This window comes from Ochlerotatus camptorhynchus, unplaced genomic scaffold (assembly GCF_037179485.1).
Source record: "Ochlerotatus camptorhynchus isolate MF236.1 unplaced genomic scaffold, CSIRO-AGI_Acam_v1.1 ptg000056l, whole genome shotgun sequence".
NCBI lineage: Eukaryota > Metazoa > Arthropoda > Insecta > Diptera > Culicidae > Ochlerotatus > Ochlerotatus camptorhynchus.
In genome coordinates this window covers 673,416-684,226 of record NW_027040546.1, presented here as the reverse complement: position 1 = coordinate 684,226, position 10,811 = coordinate 673,416, and the positions used below count along the sequence as shown (strand labels likewise).

The 10,811-nt window shown below is 39.5% G+C and overlaps 1 protein-coding gene across 3 annotated transcripts in view; it reads right to left on the bottom strand.

Annotated features, from left to right (window-relative positions):
- Positions 1 to 9,851: 9,851 nt before the first annotated feature.
- The window catches only part of Dop1R1 (Dopamine 1-like receptor 1), a 674,358-nt gene continuing 673,398 nt past the window's right edge, over positions 9,852 to 10,811 (bottom strand). For all 3 annotated transcript variants that reach the window (XM_065239581.1, XM_065239580.1, XM_065239582.1), the window contains exon 7: positions 9,852 to 9,921. In XM_065239581.1, coding sequence (XP_065095653.1) covers positions 9,883 to 9,921 — 39 coding nt within the window. In that variant the 3' untranslated portion in view covers positions 9,852 to 9,882. The remainder of the gene's footprint in view (positions 9,922 to 10,811) is intronic.

Here is a 10,811-nt window from a genome sequence, read left to right as displayed (position 1 = left end):
ACTGGGAAATAATGTCAAATATCCTTCAATATGGGTAGTTTTGGCATCGGGATGACGTATAAAGACCGAAAATCAATGTCTGAAGTTTTGGAGGATATTTGGCATTATTTCCCAGTTTTTATCTAACGAGAAGCCACCATCTTGGATTTAAAAATGGCGTCAGACATTGATTTCCAGTATATATGCGTCATCCTGATTCCAAAAATACCTATATTGAATTATATTTGGCATTATTTCCCAGCTTTTAATGTTTTTATGTAACCGGAAGCCGCCATCTTGGATTTTAAAATGGCGTCAGACCTTGATTTCCGGTATTTATACGTCATCCTGATTTCAAAAATACTCATAGTGAAGGATATTTGGCATTATTTCCCAGTTTTAATCTAACCAGAAGCCGCCATCTTGGATTTCAAAATGGCGTCAGACATTGATTTCCGGTATATACGCGTCATCCTGATTCCAAAAATACCCATATTGAATTATATTTGGCATTATTTCCCAGCTTTTAATGTTTTTATATAACCGGAAGCCGCCATCTTGGATTTTAAAATGGCGTCAGACCTTGATTTCCGGTATTTATACGTCATCCAGATTCCAAAAATACCCATATTGAAGGATATTTGGCATTATTTCCCAGTTTTAATATAACCGGAAGCCGCCATCTTGGATTTCAAAATGGTGGCAGACATTGATTTCAGGTCTCAAGACGTCACCTTGATTCCGGAAATATCCATTTTGAAAGGTATTTGACAGGTGTTTAAAGGTGTTTAATTTTTTTTCTATAACCGGAAGCCGCTATCTTGGATTTCAAGGTGGCGGTGGTTGACGATTTCCGATCTCCACGTCACACCGATTCTGGAAATACCCACATTGCGTAATACATCATTTGAATTCACAGTTTTTCTGTATTCAAAAACAACAGTACCGGATCGGTTCTTGAATTCAAAACATCATCCTTGTGAACACAGAACACCGGTACTGGAAAATCAGAACCGCACCGTGTGCAGCGAACTGGTGAACACGGTGCGGTGTTACTTGCAACTACCAAACTAAACCGACAGCAGCACCATACACTCGGTACAACAGATCAGCACATTGGTTATGCTTTAGAAAACCGTACCGGTGCTGTACCGGTGTTTTGCCCATCACTGGTTCTCAGTATGTTGACGTATTTCTATGTGTTCGTAGATGTTCAGCAATGTTTACAACATTTTTGCTTCTAACACCAGCAAGCTGCCTGTTGGCCCAGACCTTATATAAATGTCATTGATGCTGTTATGCCAAAATTCAAATTCATGCAGGTAGTTGGTCTTTATTTTCAGCTGAGTTGAGTGTACATGGAAAGACGAAACAACTCAAAACCGAGATATAAAGTACTTAAAAATAAATACTCCGTTATCACCACAGTTTGGGATGAAAATTTGTTCTCATTGATGAGTACTTTTAAGTTAATCCTGAAGTACAACCAGAACTCTTACTTTTTGTGAATTGTACTCAACCAGTAGCCTTGAAAGAGTTCTTATTTTTGAGTACATTGTATATAAATTTTGAGTTGTTTTGTCTTCCACGCTATGAAAGTATCCAAAATCAAGTGTAACGATGGCATTTAATTTTGGATTAAAAATCGTAGCCTGCGCCATGTTTATTTTATTCTGGCTTTGTCGTCTGTTGGAAGCAACAGTTTTGTTAATTTCCTATACACTGGATGACGTCAAGATTCTTGAGGTGATGACTATTGGACCAACCTAGGAACCAACGGACTATTCGATGTGGTAAGTTTATGTTATCCATGAGAACTTGAAGGCATTGAAAATGAAAAGAATTTTCATTTATTTTAGGCATGATCTGATACGGGCCATGAGATTGAGATGTGCAGTTTCGGGCAGTGATGGAATTCTCACCAAGATATCATTTTCGCTTGCGAAACGTTTTCTCTTGGGAACTTTCCCTCACTAGTTTCACACTCCAATATTTCCTGAGCGAACTTTCTGGGATGAGAGAATGAGATATCGCGAACTTTTTTAACTAGAATCACCAACGCGAGGATACGAAAAATATCAGATCATTTTTTCTATCTATCTCTTTACACCACATTCGTTCTTGAAAATTGCACTGCACATTTCACAAATGAAAGATTATGGTCAGAAAGCTATCCCGAGTAAATCAATACAATCTCTAAAGCCTGATAAGTCTGGTAGCTGGCTGTCTACTGGCGTCTGTTGTTTAAAGTAACCGTTATCAGGATGATGTGAAAAGTTTTGTGCAGCTGATTGATTGGTGTATTGGTTTCTGGCAAAAAAAAATGAATGAATCAGCACAAGTGTCAACGCGGCATTAACGAGGAACGGGGAGGGTAGTGTAAGATTTTGTGACTAGCAATTTTTATATGAAAACCGTTCCTCAGGATGGGGGGGGGGGGGGGGGGTGCGGAATGTGGAGTGCCTAATGTATGCTCAGTTTCGCGAAATACAGTTAATGAATGGCTCCTCTCATCACAAGTGTTCGTAATATCGTTCCTGTAAGCTCTTATGCAATAATTTTATACAGGGGGGGGGGGGGTTGGATGGTTGGGAATATAGGTGGTGGTGAACTTTTTCACTGTGCTATTACTGTCCTCTCCCATGACTGGGAATCCTTGTAAAACAATGTAAAACTAGAAAGAGTCTAGACCCTCCCTATAAAAAACCATAAGGTATGCGGGACTGCTGCACTGCTGAACTTCAAAACGCTTAATTTGCTGAACAAGGATCTGACAAAAACATCTTTTTAGTGTGCATTTTAGGAGGATAAAAAATTTAAACAGGTTATTCAATGTCCATTAAAACTGTAAAAAATATAGGCAGAAAAAGAAGAAAACGAAAAATTGTTATCAGTTGGCTGGAAATGAACACAAAATTAACCAAAGTAACCATGTACCTTGAGCTTTTGATATAGTGACAGATTGAGAACGATCTAAATTTTTCATCTACAAGTATTGCAAGACTTGAAATTAACAGACAATCTCAAAATACTTTCAACTTGCGAAGTGATGGATTCCCAAGTGAATACACCTGCTGAATAAAAATTATCAAGTAAACTATTTTTTTAGAACCGATGTTTAATAGATTTTTTTTGCAGTTTGAGATCCATTAAAAAAGTTACAGTAACTTTATGGCACCAGTGACCAGCAAATTTGATATTTTCATTCAAGGTTGTGTGGAAATTCAAGCTACCGGGCGAGCTACTGGGTTACAAGCGCCAATCTCAGTGGTCTAACTGTACTTCGCACTAATAGCATAGTTCTTCTTGTCGAAGAGTACAGCCACAAATGATGATTTGGTCAGCAAAGAATAGACTCTTGGTGAATAGATACAAGTATCTACTATTAGCTGGTTGCATTGAGAACTAAAACTATAAATAAATTCGGAAAACTTTGAGATTAGGGCGTAATTTCTTTTGTAAACACACACTTAATTCGCCGATTTCTCGTGAATTAAAGTTCGATCTAAAAAACTAACAACACAGACAGGTAGAGGAATGATTCATTTGGTATAGTATAGTTCGGTAGATTGTGCTTTGGGTCGTGAGAAATCGTTGAATGACGTGTTTGTTTACAAAAGCTTTTACGCCCAAATCTCAAAGTTCTCTGGAAATGGTATTTAATGTGAAGGATGCGAAAAATATCGGAGAACGAGAAGAAAACAAATAGACGCTCTCGCGTGATCATCGCCTACCTTTACTCGCTGGAAAAAAAGAACAAAGCTGAGGGGATATTTGGTTGGTTCGAATCACGAGTACGTGTGAAATTAGGTTTTGCAACGTCGGGGTTAACCTCAATCTGATGACAGTTCAGTGGTACTGTTTACGTGGACTTAGTCGATTTTTTCTTGGGTGGATTTTCTCGATAATTTTTTAGACTGCAGTGAGATGTAAACAGCATTTCTGCAATGTTCACGAGCAACATCCTTGCAACGCGCTGTTCTTCGACAATTTTCAAGTTAAAATTCAGAAACTTCAGAAATTTTTTTTCGAAAAAACGACTAAGTGCTTGTAAACAGTACCACTGAACTGTCAAAAAGGTTCAGCCGTTTAACACTGAGTTCATTTGTGACGTCACGCTGCAGAACCTAATGATGTGAGATGGAGAGAAGAAAGATCTTTCGCGATACGAAATGAAAATTTCTCTCGCTCTACGCTTTCATGAACTTTTTATCATCTCTCGTTCACGAACTTTTTGTGAGAAGTTCCCTTGGGATTTATCTCTGCAATGAGCTGTGATAGAACTTTTTTTGATAATGATTTTTCCAACACTGGTTTCGGGGATAGAAGTTTTCCGCTGCGGAAGACCATCCTGAGAGCCAAAACCGGATATCCGCACATGGGGACCAATAGATGGAAATCAACACGATTTCAACATCCTTTGGGTTGTCTGATAAGGATATGGGATCATCAGTTTGCCGAAAGAAAGGTACCATTCTCATCAGACAATCTGTCGGTGTTGGCCAGCAACATAAATTCACTACCCGTTATGTTTAAAAATAATGCTTTTATAAACACTCTGTAAATGACATCAATTAAAAACTTTTCAGAATCTCAAGAAAGTCAAGAAGACGAACGAATAAGCCAACGAGGCCATGCAGACGAACAGCCAGCATTTGAAGTTCACTTGCGAGTTGGACTGATACCAGAGCTAACAGATTCATGTCGTGATTGGATTGTCGTTGTGGTGATTGGACGTCGTTGCGTTGGCGCAGTATTCAATAGTAATGAAGAACAATATTGTTTGATTATTTGAAAATTGTTATACTGTTTCATACGAATAAAAAAAAGGTGATATAATGCTCATTTTAAGAATTAAAATTAAAAGAATCAAGGATTAGTATTTTCCATTTAATTCCACTACTTTATTTGCTTATCCTTGACAGATACGCGTATTTCGTCTACAATGTGCAGACTTCTTCAGTGTCTTGTACTAATACAGTCGAGTATTAGTACAAGACACTGAAGAAGTCTGCACATTGTAGACGAAATACGCGTATCTGTCAAGGATAAGCAAATAAAGTAGTGGAATTAAATGGAAAATACTAATCCTTCTCTCTCTCATTATACAGGTATTCCACTAAGACGCCCACATTCATCAGGATTCAGGAAAAGAATCAAATTTCCAGTATAATTTATTAAAATGAAAACCCGGTTTTGAGTAGATTTACCCAAACATTCACTCTTAATGAAACAGTTGAATTTGACTCAAAACGATGTCCAAGCATAATAATTAAAATTTGATACTTTGCATAGAACTAAATTTTGAGTGGTTGCACTTAGCTAGTCAAGATTAAAGTCGCTATATTCATAGTCTGGCGGATAGAATTTCGATCTATCAAAAAGCGGAACCAATTCAATGTATTTTAGGCCAACAACTGAAAAGGTACTATCAACTTTTATAAACAAACCGTTGATTATTCTTTCCTCGACGATCGAACGATAATTACCAGCATCATCGGATAGGGGAAACTTTCCCCAATCCGAAGATGGTGTTAGTTTGCGTAGGCGAGTCACGAGAAAAGGGTTTCCGAAGTTTTGTTCGCAATAGCTGATGTGCTCTTTTCTGTTGTTGGTCGTGATTTGTTCGATTGGTTCCGCTATTTGACAGCTCAATTGGTTCCCGAGATTCTATCCGCCAGACTATGAATATAGCGACTATAGTCAAGATGAGTACAAATTACTTAATTTTGAGTTGTTTCATCTTTCCGTATAGAAGAAATGAATTTTATCAGTACTGGTTTTGAAAGCAGTTTGTTTTGAAATGTTTCCTCTTTCTGTGCCGAAAAGTTCGTCACAATTCATTTTGTTTAAAAGAAGTTGTAGGTACGTGATGGAAGCCGTGATTTGAAAATTAGTTTTGGACACCCACTTGGAAAATCCAACGCGGTCAGGTTCAAAAATCACGAAGTTGTTGAAATTGACCGTGTGCAGTGTTCTCAAACGTTTCCGTGAGCGGCATACTTCACTTGATCTAAAAATGAACTATGCGGAACATGCTTTCCGGAATTAAAAATTATGTTTCAAAATTAGCAAAGGCTATACTCACCGAACAATAAATCACGCGCGATCGAGGTCATCTCACCGGGAAAATACGGTGGTTATTCTACACACTTATTTTGTGTCAATTTTTTTTTCAGTGTGCCTCAGTATGCCGCAGCTGTGATGGCAGTGCCGAAATGTCATTGAACTGACTTTTGTTTGCCTGAATAATGATTTGTATGGTAACCCGGTATTTTGACAGCGCTTGTTTTTTGTTTTGTTGATCGAAACCTGAGATGGAGTAGGTACAACATTTCTATTCCGAGATTCGGACTATGCGGGTGGATTTTGCCAAGATGGTCCTGGTTGGTGTAGCAGCAGCAGTAGTAGCAGCCGCTCCCATGTGGGAGCTGCATCGCTAATTCGTGTAGCCGTGGCCGAGACTGGTAACCTTGACCCGGTCACGACACCACTGTCAGCTGTTCTTTGTCTTCTCATCATCTGAACGCATAGAGCCCAGATAGGAGGAAATGTGGGCGGGCATTACGGGAGTCTGTGTAATGATTTTCATAACGGAGCTGGAGGATATTATGAACTCGGGAGGGATGATAATTTTGGGTGATAAACATGACCATTTTTCGCCGAAATGATGGGATTGTGGAGTGTTGCTATGCATACGATTGCTCTGATTTCTTCTTTCTGGGTGGTCGGAATGATTGTATGCAGTCCGGTGCGAAATGATGTACCTACTTCTTCGACCAGGCCAGGATGTGCGTAGACAATTCAATCTAGGAGAAACCATGGCGAGACTTGTGAGAGATTCACGGTTGTGATTGGAAAAAAAAAAATTGATTATCTTCTGGCACCATCAATAATAAATTTTAACACATGCACACTGCGCAGGCGTAGAAAAAGATAAGTGTTGTCAGTAACTTTAAATATCAGAAAAAATGTAACCATGGGTGCCAAACAGTGCCAATGACTGTGCCCAGGTGTGTGTGTGTGTTTTTTTTTTTTTTTTTTTTTACATAGGGTGGAATCTGCTCCCAGACACCTGAGAAGATAACTCAGGGTGTGGGGATGGGAGAAGTAGCGCTCCCGACCCACTAAACCTTACCCTGTGCTCTTGGCCCTTGCCCTCACCGGAACGACCCGAAAGCATTACATCATGGGAGGGGGCCGGTTGTGGTGGTGATGCAGTGAGCAGCTGTGCAGGGCCTTCCTCTTATTGTTCGCTGTTAATTGTTCGCCTGAGTTCTAGAGCAGACGTGATAGCCAGCCAACTGTCCACGGCAGCACAGGACAGATGTGACCGCTTACCAGCTGCGTGTGCTTAGCACTCTAAGAACCCGGTGTCACTCCTGCCTTTGCACAACGAGGGTTTGTGCAGGGCTTATCGACCTCCTGGGACGAGCTGGATGGGGCTCCAGCGTCCTTACTCTGCTGTAGTTCGTTTAGCCGCAATATCTCTCCCTTGGGTTCGATAATTAACATTTCCAGGGCACACCACGAGTAGGCGAACTACTTCATGCCCAGGTGTGTATAATCTTGTTTTTGGCACACTGTGCGGAGTGACCAACCCCTTGTGAAAAGTATACAATATTGTTTTTAAACTGGAACAAACTCACCATGATCGATATGCAATGGTGTGGACTAACACACTTTGAACCTAAACTGCTCCACCTGTGCGCTTACCTGATTCATATATGGTAGAAAACGAACCGAAACCCATCCAACATATCTAAAATGTATACTTTCTGCATAAGGCAAATCAATGTCATGGAGAACAGATCCACCTTCCCGACTCCCCCGCTGCACCCATGCAGCGACGAGTTCAAAGTCACAAGAAGAGCGGGAGAACGAAACAGAAGGCAACCACCGGACCCACTCTCCACGACTCTGAACGCAAACAGGCCTCGAATCATCCTCCACAATAACCACCACCAACATGAATAATAAACATTCCGCAAATCTTTTCTTACGTTGAAGCCTGTTGGAAAGTGATATGATCATATGATGCGAGGATGTGACCGTATCAACTCAGTAATGTTAAGACGCCTGAAATTGCACCAACAATATCAGTAAGCAAATACGGTCGCCTCTAGGTTACCGAGCCTCTTACAGCACAGCAAACCACTTTGACTGAAGATCTTTCAAGCACTGAATCATGAAGCTATTCAACTGAAATGATGTCCCCGAAAGCAGTCAACATTTTGTTTTCGATTTATGATCAAGTATACATCATAGTTTTCCTAAAATATCACTTTTGTCCGTTCCATTCCACCAGGGTTCCATTAATAGTGATTTTCTACAAACTTTTCAACACAAATCAAATCAAAAAACAAATGCCTCGACACTCACTCATCTAAATTAAAAAAAGAGATTGGAAATGGTCCCAGGACTCATCTTTGATTTTGATCCCGGATTCTGAATATGTATTTTTATTAATTTGAAGTTTCATTATAATTAAACAAGAAACACATGGTTGACACCAAATCGAGCTAAGCAAAGATCAAGAGCTGTGTAGGATTTGATCAATAGAAATGAAACAACACATGTAAAAATCTTAAATTAAACATGCTACAGCCTAAAGCAAGCAATCTGAGTTGCTTTTAAATCAACATTATCTCCACGAAAAAGAAAACATAATTTCTCAAAACCATAACACAAGTCTGGAAATATATGATAATGTTTGCTGCCTCCCTGCGAGCCGAAAGTTGGTGTGAAGTCGCGACCATACGCTGAAGTTGGTCCATTCTTACCGCCATCCTTGGGTTGTAATCTGGAACCGGTTCCGGCTGTCTGTACCCTGTGCAAAGTTTCGACATTAATGTGAAAGCTGTTGTTTCCATTGTTCGTGGTCAGGTAAATTTACGGTTTTATGGTTAATGCAGTTAATTTTAGTGAAGAGTTATTTACTTGTTTTTCGCTGCAAGGATGGAAATCAACATTTGGACAATAAGTTAAATTACTTGCAAATTGTTTCACGATTGTATTCTCCTATCAATGTTGCTACGATTTCATTTTAGATCGATTTCCACTTCTACATCAAATAAAATAATAGAACCGTTCCAGTCAATAACTGGCCTATTCAAATCAGCTAAGCTTCGCCTAGTAGCGAGAACCATTAGTCCATTATTTCCACTTCATTCAATCACCCCCAGATCAATATTGGAAGAATCTGCTTGGACTTGACGAATCCTTCTTGGATAACGTCAACAGCAACAAAAAGTTTTAATTTCGATTTCCTCCGTTTCCCGACCCTCCATTTCATTCCTTGTCTCGGAATTTTCAATCAACAAGTGGACAAAAATGTTCCCCGGAAGGCTCCAGTCCAGACAGCGAATCGGAATCACCACGAGATTGACGGTGATGGGAAAATTAATTAAATCCAAAATCAAAAGCAATCGTAACAAAAACAACGGGTTCGGATGTTGACTCAGCTCGGCGCCTTGGCCAACGGTTTTTCGAGGGCGTTGCGGGAGCAAGGGGGTTAATGGGAATTGAAAGTGGTTTATTTAGCTGCTGGAAATGGGGTTAATTTCCTTTGAAAACCGGACTTCTTTGCCTCATTTGAAGTCGCAGATTACCAGGAAGATTTGGGATGCGAGTATTTATGTTTCGCAATTTAGTTTCTCTGTTGTTGATGAAAATCATTGCTCTAATTGAGATTTTTTTCAATGGATTGGTTATCAGGTTGAATTACGCGAATGGACTAAGGACAATTAGTTAGCATTGTAGTTGTATTATTTATTAATAGAATGTGTATTTTGCAATATTTTACATTAGATCCAGTACCATATATCGAAAATTTTAAAATTATGACCTCACCTTAATTAGCCCAAGTTATAGCCCAACAAAAATATCAACTTAAATGGTCGGTTAGAAGATGGAAAAGTACTCCTGATCATCCTCGTCATCCTGTGAAGAAAGAAAATAAAAACAATTTAAAATCATAAGTTCATAATTCAGGATTCCCTTCACCAACATTAGTTACTTTTACACTACACCCTGGGAGACTGAATGTTGATATTAAAATTTCCAACTGATTGACAAATTTAATTATTCACTAAATCTGGCCGGCCCCCTTGCCTCCTGTGCCTTCGTCATCATTTTACAACCGGGAGACAGTTGCTCTAATTTGGCGTTTGAAATAAATTCTTCCCTACGAGCAACGGAATTCCATGGCATCAAGGTTCCATGGAAAAAGTTCCAGAGAAGAAAATGGTGAAAAGTGGGTGTTGGGAAAAGTTTGCTCATTTTCAATCTGTTTGTCGTGCCGACTGCGAAGAGAGGTAGGTATGGTAAGACAGTGTGCGAGGTCCTGCTCTGCTGAAGTAGATTGCGTGTGATCCGTCATAATTAAGAGCGTCTATTCATGTACTTCGTCGTGTAGACATAGGCCGTACTGTCGGGAGCATCGACGTTCCGTGCGATGGTTTTGATTAAAATTATGTTGGATAGAACGAAATATGAGCTTTGGTGGTGGAGGCAGCGGTGCTGGAAATTGTTGCTATTTCTTATAGGGTAGGTTTTTATTTCGAGATTGTCTAGAGGACCATACACAATGGCACTCATTAAAAATTTGACTGGAATAATTTTTCCCTCTGGGTTCTTCGGTGCTTTACTTGTTTGAGCATAGACATGTTTACAGTTTGAAACGGGAGAACCTTGATTAATCAATTTATTATATTTTCTGAATTGTTTTCATGGAATTTTTTGCGCTGATCTCGGCGAGGGTTGTGGCTTAAAATTTGAATGTCAACTATGCTTCTTCTTATTATTCCTAGCTTTGACACTCTTGCATAGGT